Source organism: Acinonyx jubatus, chromosome D2, assembly GCF_027475565.1.
Source record: "Acinonyx jubatus isolate Ajub_Pintada_27869175 chromosome D2, VMU_Ajub_asm_v1.0, whole genome shotgun sequence".
NCBI classification, from domain to species: domain Eukaryota; kingdom Metazoa; phylum Chordata; class Mammalia; order Carnivora; family Felidae; genus Acinonyx; species Acinonyx jubatus.
Window position 1 is genome coordinate 79,537,059 of NC_069393.1, and position 20,791 is coordinate 79,557,849.

At 45.9% G+C, this 20,791-nt stretch overlaps 2 protein-coding genes across 6 annotated transcripts in view; one reads left to right on the forward strand and one right to left on the reverse strand.

The window, feature by feature from the left end:
• Window positions 1-15,228, reverse strand: part of DHX32 (DEAH-box helicase 32 (putative)) — a 50,840-nt gene extending 35,612 nt beyond the window's left edge. The window contains exons 1-4 of one of the 4 annotated variants that reach the window (XM_027063361.2): window positions 14,867-15,228; window positions 5,682-5,768; window positions 3,461-3,692; window positions 363-887 (exon numbers count right to left, since the gene is read on the reverse strand). In XM_027063361.2, coding sequence (XP_026919162.1) covers window positions 363-644 — 282 coding nt within the window. In that variant the 5' untranslated portion in view covers window positions 645-887; window positions 3,461-3,692; window positions 5,682-5,768; window positions 14,867-15,228. Of the gene's footprint in view, window positions 1-362; window positions 888-3,460; window positions 3,693-5,673; window positions 5,769-14,866 lie in introns of all 4 variants that reach the window. The other 3 variants (XM_027063360.2, XM_027063363.2, XM_027063364.2) reach the window with 3 other exon arrangements.
• The window catches only part of FANK1 (fibronectin type III and ankyrin repeat domains 1), a 107,355-nt gene continuing 101,762 nt past the window's right edge, over window positions 15,199-20,791 (forward strand). For both annotated transcript variants that reach the window (XM_053207583.1, XM_053207585.1), the window contains exon 1: window positions 15,199-15,352. The gene's annotated coding sequence lies outside the window, so the exon portion shown is untranslated. The remainder of the gene's footprint in view (window positions 15,353-20,791) is intronic.

A 20,791-nucleotide genomic window follows, 5' to 3' on the forward strand; every position in this document is an offset into this window, starting at 1 on the left:
GCAGGAGATCAATGAAACGAAGCGTTGGTTTGTTGAAGAAAGAAACAAAATTGATAAGCCTCTAGCCAGGCTTCTCAAAAAGAAAAGAGAGAGGAAACAGATAGAAGAGAGAAATCACAAATAGATAAAATCTCAAACGAAAACGGATTTGTCACAACCAATCCCTCAGAACTACAAGCAATTATCAGAGGATACTGTGAAAAATTGTATGCCAACAAACTGGACAACCTGGAAGAAATGGACAAATTCGTAGACGACCAGATTATTACTAAAACTGAACACCGTGCTGTGACACTATAATTACTTAAGTGACACAAAAGTACCCCACATAAGGCAAATGGTATTTCGTAGCGGCTACTCACCTGAGAGCTCTTGCCACATTTGGCATCTCCTGAAACGATCACAATTTGATTTTGAAGCAGATTCTCCATAAAGGAGTATTTTTCTTTCCATATTGGCAGATCCTCTCTTTCTTTTAGGAGTTTGTAATAACGTGACGAATAAGGCAATCCATCAAAAGGGTTAAGTTCCAAGTCCTCGCAGGCCAAAACCCCCTCCTCATCCCCATCGCTGGAATCAAGGGATTCTGGGAAATAGCGCTTCTCGGACGCAGAGTTGGGACCTTCCAGCTCTTTTTCTTCCATCTCGTCCGAGAGGGAGCTTAAGCAGCTGGCATCCTACATCGGGTTCCTCCGACAATCACCCACCGCCAACAGGGTTGAAAGTCCACGGACACAGACTCCGGTGTCCTAACTGCCAAGACTTCAGTCCGTGGTCTGGGCAAGTTGAGTGCCTCAAGTCTGCATCCGGTCGCCTCCGCTGGGTCCTTTACGGTCCCGGCTCACGAAGCACTCTTGAGCACGTTAAATGACAGTCAGTAAACCACGCTACCAACAGACAAACAAAGAAGGAAAATCAGACATAAGGTGTTCAGGAGAAAAAGCACCGGTGTTCAAAACAAAAGCGTTAACTGGTTTTTTGTTCTTCTTTCCTGGGAACTGGCTACTGTCTGTCATTTCTGTGGCCTATTTGAAAGCCGAGGAATAATTCAAGGTTCGCTCTTCAAGTTGGGGCAGCTGCGGTTTCCTCCCCGCCGGCCTGGAGACGGTGCCACGCTGGACCTCGTGCTCTCGGCCTGACCTCGATCACAGGTCCTGACAGCAAAAGCAGCAACCAGGGGATGCGGTGGCCATTAGGCCCCACCACAGGGTCTCTAACGCCACTACGAGAGATGCTGGGCCCTGCGACAGGGAAGACTGTCAGGGCCCAGGGGGTGATCCCCTAACACTGGTTACCAGTCTCTCTCTCTTTTTTTTTTTTTTTTTTTTTTAGTTAAGAAACCCTCTAGTTTAAAAGAGAGTATTTTTTTAAAACTTCATTTTCCATTTGCCTGTGCCAGTTGACAATGTCAGGCGAGGGAGGTGGATTTCTTTTTTTTTTTCCATTTGAGGCTATCACTAGCTTTTATTAGTAAGGTCGTGTCTGTGGAAGCGAACCAGAAATCTCAAGCCTGTTTCTTGAGGTTCCAGGGTCTGCAGCCCAAAATGTCAGACTCAAGAGGCAGTAAAAAGAAAACATTTATTTTAAACGAAGAAGAGAAACTCCCCCGGCCAGGACAAATCGACACCAGTAACGTATTCCCTACCTGTCAGGTAAGTGATCTTCCACTCAGGAGTGATTTTTAAAAAAAATCCAAATCAACATTGCTGAAAATAAGCGTCTTTTCACATTAAGCAGGTGAACACACGAAAAAGTCAGAAAAACTCATGTAAAAAAAGAGCAGAGCATAAAATGCCGTTCATGATACTGTCAGTGAAATTACTCTTTTTATAGCACTCCATTTATCCTCACTATTGCTTTAGACTGTTGGGGCTCAAAGGGCCAACTCCTCAACGTACATAATAAAAAAGGCTTCCCCAATGGTCAAGCCAGGCTCCAGGGAAACAGTCAAACACTCCAGAAGCCCCTGCTGAGTGCCTTCTCAGGGCCTCCATTAATAAACCAGCCATGAGACACACACATAAGGATACGTTTGGGGTCAGGACCAAGAGTTTTAAAACTCACACAAAAATAGGCCAAAGGAGGGAGAAACTAATAACCAGAGGTGGGGGGAGGGGGGCGGGGAGGGGAAGGATGTTGGAGCTCCTCAAAGGTAGAGTTCTTCAAAATTCATTCTGGAAGCCATTGTTTCCAAATTAAACTGGAGTTACAACGATGTAATAACACAAATGTAACATGGATTAACGGCCCAGCTCTTTGCCACCCCCCTATGAGTGGCACAGAATAGATCCAAGAAACACGATGGCTTGAGATCACAGGACAAGCTAACGTTGAGAAGGTATCCAAGAATCAGAAAATCCCAATGCTTAAGAGAAGTTAACATTTAGTTTTATGTTCAACTTTTGCTTTATTCTGATTAGAATCCCTTCTAGGGGGTTCTCGTTTGACAGGTAATTTAAATTGTTGCCATGACCGATGATTGTTGGAGGTACTATTTCTGAACTGTTTTACTTCAAAAAAGAAAAAAAGCACAGCTATTATTTTTACCAGATATACACCCCTGAAATGCTTCTCTTAGTTTTACAATACTCCTTAAAGATGAAATTATCTTGTACTGAGAGTCACATTTATAAAGGATCGAGCGCTTCAAACCCCCAGGGAACAGTCAAGTTTTCTGAAGAGTCATCTTTCTAGAGATCTCAGGGTCCCCTCGCCCCTTCACCACACATACGCTGTACAGCTCTATCACCCATTTCTCTGTCACGGTGAATTCAAGATGGCGGCAGATGCTCTGCCCCTGCTCCCCTGGAGAGGTGGACTCGATTTCCTCTCCCTTTACTCTGAGCTGGCCCTGTGAATCTCTGCCGTCAAAAGAAGGCAGTCAAGTGATGCTGAACCACTTCCAAGGTATTCACATGCCTGAATCACCCCCGTTGGAGCCGGCTGTTATTGGGTGAGACGCCCAAGCCACGTGAAAAGGTCAGTGGGAAGAGACCAAAACTGGGCTTCTGCTGACAGAAAGCACAGGTATGTCATGTGGGTAAGCCACGGATAGTGCTCCATTCAGGTCTCCAGATGCCCACAGGCCCAGCCAACACAACAGCCAGCAAAAGCAGCACCCACAGGAACCCAGTCAACCCAAAGAATTGTGAGAGGGAACACAGGGTCACCGCTCCTGGAAGCTACTACGTTCCAGGGTAGTTTGTCGTCTTGCAGCAACAGATAACCAAAGCTCTGCCTACTAAAACGATCTAACTTTCTCTTCATGACTCAGGGTCACCATTACGTCAGTTCCTAAACAGAATGATGTCCTCAGACTTCCCTTAAGCGTCCACGGGTTAAAGGCCAGACTACTGGTCTGAAGAGCCACTTTTCTGCAGATTCAGTCCCCACGTCCCACTTTGGTCAGTGAGCTTGCCCCGTGAGCCCCCCCCTCTGCTTTTCTAACCTGCTCTCCTACCTGGCATGTTAGAAACCAGTCAGGCTTGTTTGACAGGAAGACCTGTCAGGTCGAGTCCTCAAAGGGTTCTATGTTGACTCCAGTAAGTCTGAGCAAAGCTATGAAGTCTGTGACATCTATTTTCACTGCTCAGATGCACTTCTTGCCGCTCTATAGTTCAGAGTTCGGGATTTCGACGGGGCAGTGGCTGAGTCTTCAAGATGGAGGACACCTCTCTGCATTTATCCTGCAACTGACATGAGCCGTGTCAATATTTTCTGGGATATAATTAAATACACATACAAGAGATCCATGTTTCGGCCTTTGGCAAATTTAGTAATACCATCCTAAGTAAGGGAAAACAAATATGGTAGGTTACGTGCCACTCAAAATAAAATTTAGTAAAAATTGTTCTGTTGCCAGTAGCAACTATGTTGCACTCCAAAGAATCTGAGAGATTGGTAATTTGCTCCTTTTCAAAGCTATCTTACCTATAAACTGGGGACTGCATAATCTGTCAAGGACCGCCCTTTGAAGTGAGTCTATTACAACTTTTAAACGAGTACTTATTAAAATACTACAGACCTAACGTAACACGAAACCACCTCAACAACAAAGAATCAGAAGTTGATGTAAGAGGAGCTACATCTTAGTCATTCAGATGCTTGGCTCTGGTGCAGTAATTCTAGAAATACAGTTCACAGAAACGGAAAGATAAAGTTTGCAAGGGGCTAAGTAAAACAAGGTCGTGAAACCTGTCCGGAGAAACTCTGGTTTAGGTTTCACAGTTCAACGCTCCTCTTCTGCATTTTTCTCCGTGTTCAATTTACTATAAATGTATATTCCTCACACCGATCAAATTCTCAGATGTACAACTTTAGGACTTCATGGAGATCTAAAAGGGCCAGTGTGGTCTCATCCGGTCTCACGGCTTCAGTGCCATCCACACATGGGGGACTCTCACTTATAGGTCCTGTTAATCCTGGCTCTTAAACTTCAGTCTCCTGTGCTCAACCACCGACTGGTCACCTCCACCTTGGATATCTGACAGGCATTTCAACACGTCCTAAACCGAGCTCCGATGTTTACCCCAGAGCCACAAACCGGGTCCTGCCCTTCTCGATGACTTCCTCCCTTTCAATGGCTCAGACCCAAAATGCTGAAGTTATTCTAGATTTCTCTTTATCTCAAATTCCCCTGCCTACAAAGATGTGCACATCCTAATCCCTAATCCCTGGGACCTGTAAATCTGTACTTTGCATGCCGTCTTCGTGAAGACGTCATGAAGCTACAGACTCGAGACAGGGAGCCCACCCTGGTGAATCCAGGGTCATCTTGAGTCCTGAAATCAGACGACCTCTCCCAGTTATAGTCAGAGGGAGACAGGACTATGGAAGAAGGGCCAGAGGGATGCCGTGTTGCTGGCTTTGAAGATGGAGGGAGGGCCATGAGCCAAGGAGTGACGTGGGTGGCCTCTGAAAGCTGACAAGGAAGTGGATTCTCTCCTAGAGTCTCCAGAAAGGTACACAGCCCTGCTGGTCCCTCGGCCTTAGCCCGGTGAGGACCTTGATGGACTTCTAACCCACACAACTGTCAGATCTTAAGTTACCACTAACTGCGGCGACTTGCCCGACCACCCGATCACGTCAGTCCTACTTCCAAAACGCCTCAAGCACTGTGAGCGGCTGGTCACCTGGGCCGCTACAGCCTCGTGACTGGCCTTCTGCTTGCACCCTTAGCCCCGCTGTCACTCCTCAACCCAGTCGCAGCGACCCCGTTCAAGTCAGCTCGTGGTTCCTCTGCTCAAAGTCTCTACCGGCTTCCCGGCTCCTGACTCCAAGGAGAACCCCAAACACTTAACAGGACTGATGGGCCTGGTGGCTCGGTGGCTCCGGATGGGCCTGGTGGCTCCGCCCTCATCTCCGACTGTCCCCCTCGCTCCCCCCACTTCTAGCCCCGTGGCCCCCTCCGTGTTCCTCGGACACCCTGACTTGTGCGGGCCTGGGGACGTCATGGCTGTTCCCCTCTCGAAAGGCCCTTTCCGCAGGTGTCCCCACAGCTACCACCCTTTCTTTGTGAAGGTTTTCTCACACGCCCACCCGGCGAGGGCTCACCGGCCACCCTAAACTTTGACCCACCCCCCCCATGACCCAGACCCACTTCCTAGCCTCTCTTCCTGCTTTGTTTTTTGCCCCTTCATGCTCACCACCATCTAACAAGGTATGTATTTTTACCTGCTTACCTCGTTTCTGGTGGAAGGCCAGCACCACTCAGCAGAGCTGTGTCTCTCTTGCTCACGGCCGTCTACAGCACAGTCCGCATGCTAAGCCTGTGTAAATATTGGTTGAGTGAATCATGTTAGCACTTCAGAGATATTTTTGTTCAGCTTCCCAAGTTGCCCCACGTTGTGTCAGGGACAAAGTCCTTCAAAGCGCCTCAGGATCTGGTTCCTCCCATGTGCCTGGGCCTTCATTTCATGCCGAGATGCTGGTGACAAGCTATTGTCACTAGGCTTCCAGGTTTCTAAAGGCTCTGGCCCGAAATGCTGGTGAATTCCCAGGTTCCAAAACTGAAACGTTTGTACGGGCTCTTGGTTTTCCCTTGAATCACACACCCAAGCCACAGTTAACTCTTGTTTCCACACCGAAGGTGGGTTTCTCTCGAGCCTTTCCGAAGAGTCGCCGAGCTGCCCTGAGTGGTGATGGAGGTGCACACCATGCTTGGGGCAGGCCCCTGACCTTCAGAGCTCCCGGAGATGACCAGTACTGGGGAGCAACGTCCTTCTGGATTAGGAAACTACTCAACCATCTGTGCTTATTATCCTTTCCCCACGTTTTGACTCTCTCTACTCAGACTGTTATCGGAGCGCTACCTACCCTCTCGGGTAATTTCCACAGTCTGAGCCCACATACAGTGGGTGCTCAGTTAGCGATTAGAGGCTGAGCAGATAATGACCGAATCGCTTTCTGTTCTTCAGGGATCTTCCACTTTTAAGACTAACATCTGTTTCATTACAGGTACTATTCATGATCTAAAAGGTTCGCCCTGTCCTCAGGTTTTCTCATCCTCCACGCCTAGATTTTTGGTCTTTCGTTCACTTATTCGGCCAGTACCTGAGGGCCCACCAAGTGTCTGTCCTGTAGACACAGTGGTGCCACAGAGACAACAGGCAGGTTTGGGTCCTGTCCTCAGGGAGCTCACCGTCCCTCGAGGCAGAGCACGGGGTGTGAAACACGGATGGTCTGGGACACGCGGACTTAGTCTTATGGTCAAGGAACTAAAAGAAGGAGGATGGGGCGCCTGGGTGGCGCAGTCGGTTAAGCGTCCGACTTCAGCCAGGTCACGATCTCGCGGTCCATGAGTTCGAGCCCCGCGTCAGGCTCTGGGCTGATGGCTCAGAGCCTGGAGCCTGTTTCCGATTCTGTGTCTCCCTCTCTCTTTGCCCCTCCCCCGTTCATGCTCTGTCTCTCTCTGTCCCAAAAATAAATAAATGTTGAAAAAAAAAATTAAAAAAAAAAAAAGGAGGAGGATGTGGCTGGTACCTGAAAGGAGAGAGAAGGTTCTGGTACAGATGCGCTCACAGAGGAGACGTGGCCACGTCACCAGAGACTCGATGTGCTACAGAGATGGCGTTTTATTTTAAGTGCCATGGGCCAAACTCACCCGGTCATTTCTTAACCCAAACTTTTATGTTTTACACTTCTGGTTTTCTTTATAATTCTCCTCCTAAATTTGATATATTACTCTATTTGTTAATACTAAAAATTATAATTTTCTTAAAGTCATTAGTGAATCAAGTTGTAGGAGAGCTGGTAACAGTTGAAGGCAAAGGGCAGAATGGAACAGAGAGTGGGGTTACGATCTGGCTTAGCAAGCAGGGCAATAAATCATTTTCACATAAAAAAGTCTTAAGATTAAAAACTAAATAACATCTCTTGAGCATTTTAAATCATTTTCCCATAGTCTATGAAAATAGTCTGTTCTGTGTGATCTAATTTACAGCCAGTCCCTTTCACATCCACTCTTTAGAAAAAGGGTTGTGGGAGAAAAGGGAATGAACACACACACACACACACACACACACACACACACACCCCTTACCTTTCAAAAAATTATTCTTTTTATAGGACTCCCAAATCTGTTGTGACCCTATTTGACCCATGAATTTTTCTTGAAGAATCACTGTTAGTTTGTATCGAAACCTTAAAAATAGTTTAGTATCTATTTAATGTCTCTTCGTATTCTGTACAGCAGTAAATGTTTTATTACTAATATATTTGCATATAGGATCAAACAGAACCAGTCATAAAAAGAAAAAAAAAACCCTAAGGATGAATCTTCTATAAATACTAAGCTTCATAAGTTGTGCTTTTGTCATTTGTATCCCCAAACTCAGATATTCCCCAGTGTCCCAGATTTCGGGATCTCCTAGGAGAAACACTACCCTTGATAAAGTGAGCTCTGATCTCTATTATGATAGTCTAAGGGCTGAAAAATAAAAAGTATTAATTCTGGCCATTTACGGGAGCAGCGTAGTAAAAGGAGACCTCTGTCTATGCGGAATCTTTGGAACCAAGCTGTAACACTAATGCAAACACTCAGAACACGCACTCAACACGTTTACTCGGATTTTCATTTTGCCCTCTTGCTCTAGGTTCACGGCAGACTTCCTAAAGTCAAGATCCATTTCCAAGCCCTCTTTACAATTCTATGAAATAAGACAGAAGGCTTTGTACAGATGTGATCAATAAATATCTGCCGAACTAATAAACAATATCCTTGTAACCCATAATTATAATGTTTAGAACACAGAAGGCTAATGAGGCATTACGAGTGACTAATAACTGTCTTCAGGATAAAAGGCTATTATTTTTTAGAGAACAGGATCACTGATCCAACATTCCATGCCAATTCTATTCAGAATGCTTATTTGTGGCAACATAAAGAGCTTGCACCGCATGTAAATCAACCCATTGCTTCCTTCATTGAAGAAGTCTTGCTATTAAAAATGTCAGCTCACCAGAACAGTATGATTAGTGCCACAGTCTACTGACATCTGGCACAAGCCCCTTATCTCACTGCAGACCAGTAACAGTCCGTGGATGGACACCGGTTCGCAGACCACACTTTGAGAAGCACGGTTCGATACTGCTACTAAAGTTGGACCAGTAACAATAATGGTAATGACGATAATTCTATCAATTAGCCTTTATAGAGTGTGCTTATTGGGTGACAGATGCTCTAGGTACTTAAACACTTTGTATGGATTATTTCATTTACACTCTTAAAGACCCCATGAGGGTTCACTTTATTATTTCCATTTTTCAAGTGGGGACATTTAAGCCATCAGAGCTTTAGTTAATTTCTCCGGCTTCTAAGAGCTCATCTGTGGCAGAGCAGGTGCGTGAAGTCGGGAAGTCTGATCTCAGCTTCACCTCAGTTAAGTGTCAAGCGGGTGCCTGACCGTGTTGTGCCACACTGCTTCCGGACTGCACACAAGAACACGGGCTCATGCCGGAACACTGTGGGCTGAAGAAACACTTGACGCTATGGGGGATGTCAGGCAGGGTGGTCTGGAAGAAATACCATACAACAGAAAATGTGTAGTTCCCTTATGGAAAGAAAAACGTTGAAGATGTTTGAAAACCATGGTTGTAATCGCCCACGTGGAGTTACAAATATTTAATATGTAAACTTTATCTCCCAGGCCTGTTATACTTTAATTGACACAACGGGCTTATCATTACTAGGACTTTTAGAAGGTTACCCCGTTGTTTGCTTTTGTTTTAATTGGCTCGGAGCTCCCCAAAGCACATCCCTTTGGTTTCTAGCATCTACTTGAAACCTTTCTTGGACGAGATAAAAGCTAAACATTTATTAAAAAAAACAAACAAACAAAAAAAACTTTACTGCCAGACTTCTAACAAGTTGACTTTGTTTTGATCTTAAGTAAGCAAATTAAATCAACTGACTTTAAAAACACGCCAATTTCAAAAATGATTCACTTTTAACTCAATATTGGTTCATTCCAAATACTGCTTGGGGGCGCCTGGGTGGCTCAGTCGGTGAAGCATCCGACCGGCTCAGGTTCATGATCTCGCTGTTCGTGAGTTTGAGCCCCGCCTCGGGCTCTGTGCTGACAGCTCGGAGCCTGGAGCCTGCTTTGGATTCTGTGTCTCCCTTTCTCTCTGCTCCTCCCCTGCTTGTACTCTGTCTCTGTCTCTCTCAAAACTAAGTAAACATTTAAAAAAAAATTTTTTTTAAGTTAAAAAAAAATACACCTTGAATAACCAGTCCTGTGCAATTAATATAAGAATCCTATGTTCCACTGGTAATTTAAGTTTTTTTTAGACTTATATACAGGAAGATCTCCCAAGCGCAATCAATACTTACGTATCATAACAACCTATCACTTCTTATATGCAAATTCAGAAAGGGTTTTATTAGAATCTCAAATGACTGGGCCATTTCATGCTTTCAATATGGCTTTGTTTTACTGAATAATACTCTAGAAACTAATATCTGAGTAAAGGTCTGCTAAAATATTAATTTGGCTTATTTATGCAGTCTAGTTAGATATCTGAGCAAACGGGTGAGATCTAGTAAAAGCTGAAATCTTAAGAACAGGTTACTGCAGCCTTCACTAGGAAGTTAACATTGTTATTTTACCTCCAACAAATACAAAAGGAACTTACACCCACCTTTTTGTAAAGACCGGATTCGTTTGGGGTATCACCATAACTCCTGAAGCTACGTTTTGCTTGAATTATTCCAAATGGAGATTGTGAAAAACCACAAATATCAGGAAATTGTCTTTTCTTAACAAAGTAATGGATAGTCACTTTTCAGTAACTTGAATAAACCAATAATAGTTTGATAAACTGTGTCATGCATTCTATGGCAGGTGGAAGAGAAGAGAATTATTCCAGGCAATGCCAATGCATGAACCCCTCAAGAGTAGGGATTCTGTTTTATGAATCCTCCCACATTTTGAGCTTCCTTTTTTGGCCACGCCTCTTTCATCCCCTTGGGTTCTTCCCCTGCACCCACCGCATGTCAAATAACCGTGCACCCCAGGGTTCCATCCTCGACTCTCTCTTCTCGTTCCACATCCTCTCCCGGGGGAAAAATCGTTCATATTTTCGCTTCGATGACTGAATGCTTCATCTCAAGTTCTACCTTAATCTCAGACTTCTTTCTTTAGGTCCTGACTTACATGTCCAACTACTAGTTAAGGGACATCCCCAGTTAGAACATGGGCATTCAAAGGAACTGAACTCATCCCGTCTGCACTTCTCACACTCCTTAAAAATAGAAAAGCCCTCTTTCCTTCTTTGGTGTTCTGGATTTCAACAATTAGCAGAACAATTCCCCCCATCACCTGGGCATCATCCCTCTCCACATGGCTTCTGCCTCTTCGCATCCTACAGCCCCAAACTGGCTGTTCGGACCTCTCTCCCTATTCATGGCCCTCCCAACTGCCACTGTGATTTGATCATTTCTTCATGGGATTACTACAAAGCCTCCAACTTTGTTTTTTTCTGCCTCTAGTTCTGGCTCTCCACCAATCTGTCCTTCACATGCAGCCAGCGGCCCCTTTCAAATGAAGAAGTGATCACGTCACTGACCCAAATCCTTCTCATTACCTTCACGATAAAAATCTCACTCTTTGGGTTCTTTCTGATTTAATGCCTATCTGCCCCTCAGCTCCACTTCCTTCTGTGCTCTTCTAGTAAGTTCTCTCTGCTCCAGCCACAATGAACTCCCGCTTAGAGTTGCTTTCCTGTGCCTCTGCGCCTTTGCCCAAGCTGTTCCTCTGCCTAGGAAGCCCTCACACAATCCGTCAGTCATTTCCTAGTCCCTTCACGAAGGGCGATCCCCAGGAAGGACCTAACATGTTACGGATGTTCCATAAACGTTTGCTATACTCCTGCAATGACAACCATTTATGTTTAAGGAGTTCTTTACAATATAGGAGATATTTTCACTCACATCTATAATCACATTTAATTGACTTTGATTTTCAAAACTGGACCGTGAAGACAATCACTGCAGATCTCATTCTCCCCAGTTATCCACGAGGAAACATGGCTCCGAACTTTCCAAAGTGGCATAGCTCAAAATTAACGCAATCATCCCTGACTGAAAGCTTGTCCTTTTGTATTATTATCCTAAATTATGAGCTGAAAACCCACGATGAGCTAAAAGGGGGTACTGGACTTAGCTCCCCAAATGTTTAATCAGAGGCACAGCCCCAGGCACATCAAATGACAGAAAACTCTACAAGGGCGTATAGTACAGGGCCCGGTGCCAAACTGGCTAGTGCCCCCAGTAGGCGAGAGACAAGTGCATTTTGTGAGCATTAGCCTAATCCTGGAAGACTTTCCAGATGCGGGGGCAGCAGCATGGGCCTGATGCCCAATTACACTAAGAATGAGTCAAAACTGAAAGAGCATTCCTTGAATCCAACTATTTGAGTGCGGACCTCTACAGGTCTGAAGGACAAAGAGGAAACAAGCAGACTCAAATCTGTTTTCCTTGACTGAACTTTTGTTAAGTTTCAGAAACGAGTGGAGATGGGGGCGCCTGGGCAGCTCAGTCGGTTGAGCATCCAACTTGGGCTCAGGTCATAATCCCGACTGTGTGTTGATTTTAGGGGATAGTGTGCTTAGGGGAGAAATAACTGGCTGAGGGGGTGAAAGTGGGGGAGGGAAAGGTATAAACACATCTAAAGACGATTCGTGGGTTGGAGCCCTGTGTCAGACTGTGTGCTGACAGCTCGGAGCCTGCTTCGCATTCTGTGCCTCCCTCTCTCTCTGCCCCTCCCCAGCTCGCAGTCTGTGTGTGTGTGTCTCTCTCTCTCAAAAATAAATAGACGTTAAAACAACTAAGACAAAAAAAAAAAAAAAGTGGAGAAAAAAGTACCCTCCCTCTGGCAAAACAAAAAACAAACAAAAATCCAGTAACAAAAATGAAAACTTCCTCTGACTTATGATCCTAAGGCTAGGAAACAGCAGTAATTTGCTTTTCTTTCTTTAAAAAAAAAAATCATCCTATTTGCATTAAATAACGTTAACTTCCTATGACCATTATGTTTACTTTGAATTGCTGCAGCTGAGAGATTGAAGTAAGGAAAAGAGAGGCTCTGTCTGTCCCTTCACTGCCACCTTATTCCCTGGTGACAGTGCTTTGGTTTGCTATGTTTAGTTAAGCCATCAGCAAAGAACATAATGTAACTATTCTATCTAATTTGATGAGCTTGGCAATTTCATTAAAAATCAGGACTTTATTGTTTTGCGCCTGGCCACCAATTACATCCTGAGCAGGCCAATGAAAGAAATAGAAAACATGTGGCCGGAAATCCCCAAAAGGGGCAACCAATACCTTTACCGTTCATCTCAACCCCTATCCCCTTAGCAACTTTCTGACCTCAGGATAATGAAACATATCCCTTTATCTAAAGCAATTTCTCTAAAACGCTCTTTTCACTCGTTGGACAAACACAAGGACACCGTACCAGGTGCTGGAGGGAGAAAGAGAAATGAATGTTGTCTTTAGATGTGTTTATACCTTTCCCTCCCCCACTTTCACCCCCTCAAGCAGTTATTTCTTCCCTAAACACACTATCCCCTAAAATCAAATGTGGCTTTTCACAGTTGCCAACTATTACCTGAAATATTTCAATGCAAGATTTCCTCAATGTCAAGTTCACAGCTACTGATAAAATCATTTTTTCCATACCGCTAAGCATAAAGTACTTTTCCAACACACATTTCCATTTTTCCAACCTTAAAATCTGCACGCAACCACCAAACTCTTGAGTCCTTGTTACTTCAGCATGGAGATCTACAATATTGTTTCTTCGTTCTTTTTAAATGCAAATACCAAATCCTTTCCTGTTTGAGAAAATACAACCCTACCTCTTTTATGTGTTCATAAAGACCAGGTTTTTACCACTCTCTTGTCACTTTGATTATGATATTACTAATGGACACCGCTATGTTGGTTTCTTGGATGAAAAGACCAATTCACAATGTTGCTAATGGTTTGAACACTAGCGTTTGCAAACACGGGTACTCCAGAAGCGCTGTTGACCTTAGATGCCTTTCGTCTGAAAATGCATCCCCTGTCTCTAAGTTTCAGGGAACAGGTAATTAAGGTGCCATGAAGTGTTTACTTTCCAATCTGAATTTATTACTTCAATATTTTAGTTCATGAGTTATGGGTTCTGTAGAGATCACACTGCTTGTCAATATCCACGCATAAACCTTCTAGCTTTGACAATTAATCTGAAAAAGGCCCAATACAGTCCGAGAGAGGAACAGCCTAGTTTGGTGGAACATAATAAACGTCCACTCCCATCATAGAATATATGCTTCTCAGGTTCAATTAACCTCTGAACGATTCTCTTTCTAAGAGGAAAGCAATTTACCTTGGCGTCCTTGTCATCTACGGAGTGGAAATCTCTCTAGTGGCAAAGAATGAGTAATGGCTTACACGACCCAAAAAGGGCTCTCTTCATTTCCCTCCGGTGCTGTCTAGAGCAGCGGTAGGAACTGGCAGAGGAGCCATAATCGGCAGATACGAGCACGAAATCAATCATGCAGTTTCCACCCGCCCGCACTTGCCTTCTCAATCTTTTTCCTGCCTCTCCTCCATTTTTCTTCCCTCTTTAAGGCTGCTCGTTTTTCTTAATCTTTGACTCTCTCTCCTGGTTGTTTGCATTTTTACAACCTACCAGACACAATCTCCTGTGATCCTCAAAGCTTCCTTAACAGCACAACGGGCACCAGGACTTCAAAACCCACTTATTAGGATACTATTGTGTGGGATAACGTTACGTTTGTTTAACAGCCCTCTAAAGTTTTGGTACAAAATATGTGGACTCCGCAGCTCAACCGAAAACGGGGAGGACTGAAATAAACACACACACACACACACACACACACACACACACACACACACACGATCCAACCGGAAAGATCCAACCCCAGGCCCACTGCCTGAAATGTGATACTTGGGATGACAGTGCAATGTGGGGCACCGGAATTCTCCTGGGTTTCATGATTCCAGGGACACACTTGGCCCACCGCCGACCACAGAAAAGGCTCTCATTGGCTTTACGCTTCCCATAAATGCGGCCCCGGGGGACCACCCTCCCCGGGCCCGGCCGACGCCCCGGCTGCCCAAGGAGCCCCTGTTAGGAGGGCTGGGGTGCCACGGTTCGCTCCTGCCGCTGACACGCGGGCTGCGGGAGGCAGCAGCGGGGACGCGGCCCCCACCCGGGCGGTTCCAGGAGTGGGGGCGGGGTCGTCCGGGGCCAACGGGCGGGCAGGGGGGCCCCGGGGGGCGCGCGGAGCCCCGGCGGCCGCAACAGGTGCGCCGCGGCCGCCCACCCGCCCCTCCCGCCGCCCGGCCGGCCTTTACCTGCAGCGGCGGCTCCCGAGTCCGGGGAGGGAGGCCCGGGCCCGGCCGCCCTTCCCAGCCGGGCAGGCCGAGCTCGCCGGACGCACGGACCGACGGACCGACGGACACCTCGGAAAGGAGACTGGGGGCCGGAGGCCCCCGCCCCGAAGGCCCGGGCACAGACCCCGCCGAGGGCGCGAGGGCTACTGGGGGGGGGGGGTGGGGGGCGCGACCGCCCGACCGGGCCTCAGGGGCAGAGTCTCCAGCCGACGACCGGGTCGTCACCCTCGCTCGGTGCCCCCGGCGACGCGCGGGCCCTTGGGTTCGCCCGCGTTTCTGGGCGGTTTTGGTCCCTCCCTCTCGCCGTCCTTCTGGCCCCTCCTCCCCGCCCTCCGGGTTGTCAAGGCAACCCGAGCGACGCCGGCCGCGGCGGAGAGGCGTTAGGAGGGGCGGCGCCGGGGGCTCGGCCCTTGGGGGCCCGGGAGCGGCTGATCATGGAGCCCCAGAGTAAGGGGGCCCGGCGGGGCGGGCCGGGGCCTCTCGGGGGCAAGGGTGGGCGCCCCGGGCGCGGTCCGCCGGCTTTTGACACGGAAACAACGGTTCTCCCCCGTCGCGCTTTTCTCTCCCGGAGGGAGCAGAGGGGCTAAAGCCGCGGCGGGAGGCCCGCGGGGTCAGGAGCGCCGAGGGAGGGCGCTGGGAGCCGGAGGGACGCGAGAGCTGGGGAGTGTGGCCCGGGGGAGGCAGCGCCCCCGCGGCGTGCTTTCCTGAAATTGCAACCGAGCAAATCCGTGCACTCTCAGGACCACGCTCGTTGTTGTCATTTTAGTTTAGTCCGTTTCGCTGTAAAGAGCCGTCCTGCTTCTAAAACGTCAGCAACTGAGCAGGCAGCGAGGCTGGGTCTTGCATTTAGGACGGAGACCCCGTCCTCCCCCGCCCCCTCCATAGTCGCTGATTTAAAGGAGAAAAAAATGGGGCTTTTGTCCAAGCTTATTCGATTCATCGCTAGGGGTCCTACGAGGTAGGACTCTCCAAAACCAAACAAAACAAGAATCCTTTTCCCGTTTCCCACATTGTTTGGCAAAAGGTGGGCAGTCTGGAGTGGCGAGATCTAATACGCGCTCCGACTTATCTGGGCTCCCCAGCCCCCAAACCTCTCTAGGGCCGTTGTGCTCTGTCCTCCTTTTCCAAGCTAATGCCTTGTTGCTCCTTTTGCTCTTAAAACAAGAACAGTGTTTTCTACGGACACTTGGAAGGCCTTAAACCTTTATAGAAGGATACATCCCTTTTGACTCTCAAAACCAAGTCGTCTTTTCTTGGACAATTTGAGAAATGGAAGTAATCAGACCAAATCATTCTCTGGGAGAAAGGCTGGCATTTAAAAAAGTCATTAGTTTCCAGCAAGAAGGTTTTAAAGGTTGGTTTCCTTTCTTTTCACTCATTTGCTGGGGCAAAGCTTACAAGTTGTGAGTTACAGTTGCTTGAGTTGAATTTATACACTATTTCTGCCATTTGCATGTATCTCACTGGATGCTACGTCTTTAACGCAACTTGTTGAAAGATGCTGAATGTGCAACAGTGCTAAAATGTTTGCGGTCAAACTGATGCTGGGCTGTGTATGTTCTCTGTTTAGGGAAGAGATGAAATGCAATCTGTCTTTTAGAAACAGCCCCTCTATTCCTTCAGATATATGTTATTGTTTAAATGTGTGAAGTTTACATTTCACTTAATTCAGTGCTCACTGTCTTTATCCACTCACTCATTCATAGTATCTATTATGTTCCAGACACTGCTCTGGAGATCGGGAGTGGGACGATGAACAGGGCAGTGGTTGGGTCATCCCAGGAAAACCCGGGAGAGACCCGGGGAACAAACCTCGCCTCTCTGAGGTCTGAGACGGGTGGAGAGGAGATGGACAGAAAGCTTCTGGGAGGATGTGATAGCAGGCCTGCATAACGACCCAGTGAAGGGTAAGGGAAAAGGGTGGACGCAGAGGGAACCCCTGATATATAGGCCCTGAGACTTGAAGGGTGGTGTGGGTTTGAAACTCAAGAGTAGGAAGATGAGTAAAGCTGTAGCCAGGAAGACTTGGGCGTTACAGTGGTGTAGAAAAAAGACAAGTCTGGAAAAGCCAACAGGAGCCAGATCATGAAGGCTTTATAAAACTATGTAGTAAATGTATTATGTGTATGAATTATACACTTACATCCCGTCGCATTGGGTTTTGAGGTGGGTGGAAAATTTTTGTTAACTAATCCGTGCCTGGGGAACAACTGTACGTTTATTCCTTTCCACATATTCTTAAATGCTTTTATCAGTTTAATGCTTTTATCAATTTAATGTTATAATCCAAACAATCACCATTTACCTTAGGAAATTTTTTTTCTTTTAAGATTTTCTTTTCTTTTTTATTTTTTTTTTAATGTTTATTCGTTTTTGAAAGACAGAGAGAGACAGAGCACAAGCAGGGGTGGGGCAGAGAGAGAGGGGGGCGCAGAATCTGAAGCAGGCTCCAGGCTCTGAGCTGTCAGCACAGAGCCCGACACGCGGCTTGAACTCGGGAACCGCGAGATCATGACCTGAGCTGAAGTCAGATGCTCACTGACTGAGCCACCCAGGTGCCCCAAGATTTTATTTTTAAGTAATCTCTACACCCAAGTTGGGGCTCTGACTTAGAACCCCAAAATCAAGAGTCACATGTTCCACTGACTGAGCCAGCCAGGTGTCCCAGGAAATTCTTTCACAGTCTAATGAGCACCCTTTTGGGTAAATATTTACTAAATCATTTGCTGTTAGTTAATATTTAAAGGACACCATTAAACGAATTTTGTTTTTTAAGTTTATTTATTTTGAGAGAGAGAGAGAGGAAGGGGCAGAGAGACAGAACACAAGTGGAGGAGGGGCAGAGACAGAGGGAAAGAGAATTCCTAACAGTGCAGAGCCTGATGCGGGGCTCAAACCCACGAACCTGTGAGATCATGACCTAAGCCGAAATCAAGAGTTGGACACTTCACTGATTAAGCCACCCAGGCACCCCACCATTAAATGATTTTTAAGGTTCCTTTTAACTTCAAAATTCATACCTAACTTTCAAAATTCAGATTTTACCTGAAACTCACAATATTTCATCCTCTCAAAGATATTGGAGAGCACTGAAGATACACTATTAAGTACTGTAATTATCTATAACTACAATTAAACTATTGTCAGTATGATATTAACAATATGTTGTCATTATCTAAGAAATTGTAAGCCTTGTGTTTACATGACACCTTTTGTTAGTGATGGGTTTCAAAGAACATTTTACAGCTACAGTTGAATGTACCATCAGTAAATTGATTGAAAGGAAGGATCCTTCTTAATTGCTTTAAGGATCAGACATATACCCAAGGACACCCCAAGGAACTGCGAGAGTCAGTCTTATCCATTCTGTTTCCACACACTTAGGTTTCTATTACTCTTCAGAATGACCTTTATTAACTGAATCATTAAAATCCAATAAACATAAACTCTTCAGACCTCACAACTGGTTCATACTCTGGCCATGGGCAGAGGAGGACAGGGGCTACCACTATTATACAGAATAATAATAAATCAATGAGCCGAGAAATGACTCCCCAGGGTAATGGCAAATTAAGTTCACAACCTTGGGCTGTTCAGAGTGGTTTTGGCTCTTGGCTTACACATTTACATCTTTAATTATTTTCTTCCTAAACTAACTACACTGTTGGAAAGATAACCCACGTATGAAATAACATGGGAAATATACATCAAATTTTTTTCTTGATTTGTTTTTAGAAAATATTGAAGTTCAACAGTACTGTCTCTTTCCTAATTTCCTAGTGAGTGACAATACCAAAAGGTAGCTTTGGGGTCCTTACCCTGGCTTTCATGATCTTTCCTAACTCCACCAAATCACCCTAAGCAGACACACAATCGGTGTTTATCAAATGCAACATCAGGATAAGCCCCCAGCTCCCACTTAGGACCCTGTTGAACTGCCTACTCTCTGTATAAAAAAATCGGGGTCCAGTTTAGACCAGGCAGCAGCTGACTGACACATACCTGCCCTTTAAAAGAAGTGCTCCATGGGGATCTAAGTTCTTCCAATGACTAAGAGACTGAGGCATTCACTGAAAGGACTGAAGCCTTCTCCAAACCTGTTTTTCTACTGGTCTATCATCTTTGATGGGGTGACACCATCTTCCCAGTCATTCCAGCTGGAAATGCAAGAGTCATCCTTTACTCCTCCATTCCACTCACTACCCCTCGCACCACCCCACCCACCAGCGTGCCTGTTTGTTGCACCTTTAAAATACACCCGAACGTGCACCTTCCCCTCCCTGTTGGAATCACCGGATTCCAAGCCACCATCTTGCCAAAGCCATGAATGGAGGCTTCCCTGATATCTGCAGTTCCTCTCCTCTGCCCCGTCTGTGCTCTACCTGGAAGCCAGAGTGACCGCTTCAAAATAACACGTTACCTCGTGCCACTCTTCCGCCAAAAGCCCTCTAGAGTTGTTGTAATGATCTAGTTGCTTCTTCAAACCCACCAGGTGTATGATAGATAATTATGCTTCAAGCGTATGGGTGTTTTACTCCCTTAAACATAACAAGCTCCTTTCAGGGCGGTGAGTCTTTGCACAAACTTTTCTCCCCTCCTGTTCTGAGGGTGTTCCGACAGGTCTGACTCAACATCCTCTGGTCTAAGCTTAGCCATCTCCTCCTTTTCTTCTTCTTCTTTTTTTTTTTTTTTTTTAAGATTTCTTTTTAAGTAATCTTTATACCCAACGCAGGGCTCGAACTCAAAATCCTGAGCTCAAGAGTCACAGGCTTTACTGACTGAGCCAGCCAGGCGCTCTATAGCCGTCCCCTCATTGAATCCCTCCCTTACACCCTAAAGTAGGTAGTGCCCCCTTCCTCATGTTATTCCTACCTTTGCGGTTTTTCTCTTCCTGATCGCGATTGTAATTCTTGTGTTAATTAAAAAAAAAAAAAAAATCTGTTTTCTCCACCAGATTGTAGGATTGTGGAAAAGGGCCCTGCCTGCCATTCTGGCCCTGGTGCCTGACGGGAAGTAAGCCCCGAAGAAGCATTTATTGAATGGCTGGCACGGCTGTTAACAGCTGAATGCCTTATCTAACTTTATTTCCTTGAGAACGAGGTGTAGTTAAAAGCAAAAGCCATTTTGCTCTGCCACAGAAAGGGCTGTGCTCCAGAGGAATCTGAAGTGGAGATTGTTTCAGGTCAAGTTCATTCAACTCAGGCGCTTGTAAATGTTAGCTTGGTTACACACACGGCCTTCCTTTTCACCAGCCTCAAGGAGACGTTTCGAGAATCTCATTTTATCCAATAAAATTAAGGAAATGGGCAAGCCATCTTATTTTTGAGACCAAAGGCTCCCCAGATCATCCACCCAGCAAAATCTGCTCACTGCCATGAGATACTGGTGTGTTCATTACCTAAGAGACTGGTACGAATTTAACAGTAATTACATAAGCCCAGGAACGTTTGTTTTAAAAATCTGTTTAGCAGGGTTTTTTTTTTCCTCAAGTAGTCTTGACCCCTAAAGAATATTAATTCTATCAATTAGGTTGTAATTTAAATATTATCATTAAGAAATGCACATATCCCTCTCTCTGCCCCTCCCCCCTCATGCTCTGTCTCTCCAAAAGAAATAAATGTTAAAAAAAAATTAAAAAAAAGAAATGCTTATATAAATCAAGTTCAAAACTTAGAAAAAAAAAACAATTTCAAAGCAACATCTTTTAAATAGCTGTAGTTTCAAATCCCCATCAAAAGGCTAAAATCATGGCAATCCTGACCTCCGGATGCTCAGCCAGCCCCGGAAAGGGGGCAGATCGACTTGATGGTTGCCGCTGGGTCGCACCAGGAGCTCGGGTTCACCTCAGCATTATTCCTCGGCCAAGTCTATTCCTGCTAACTTGGA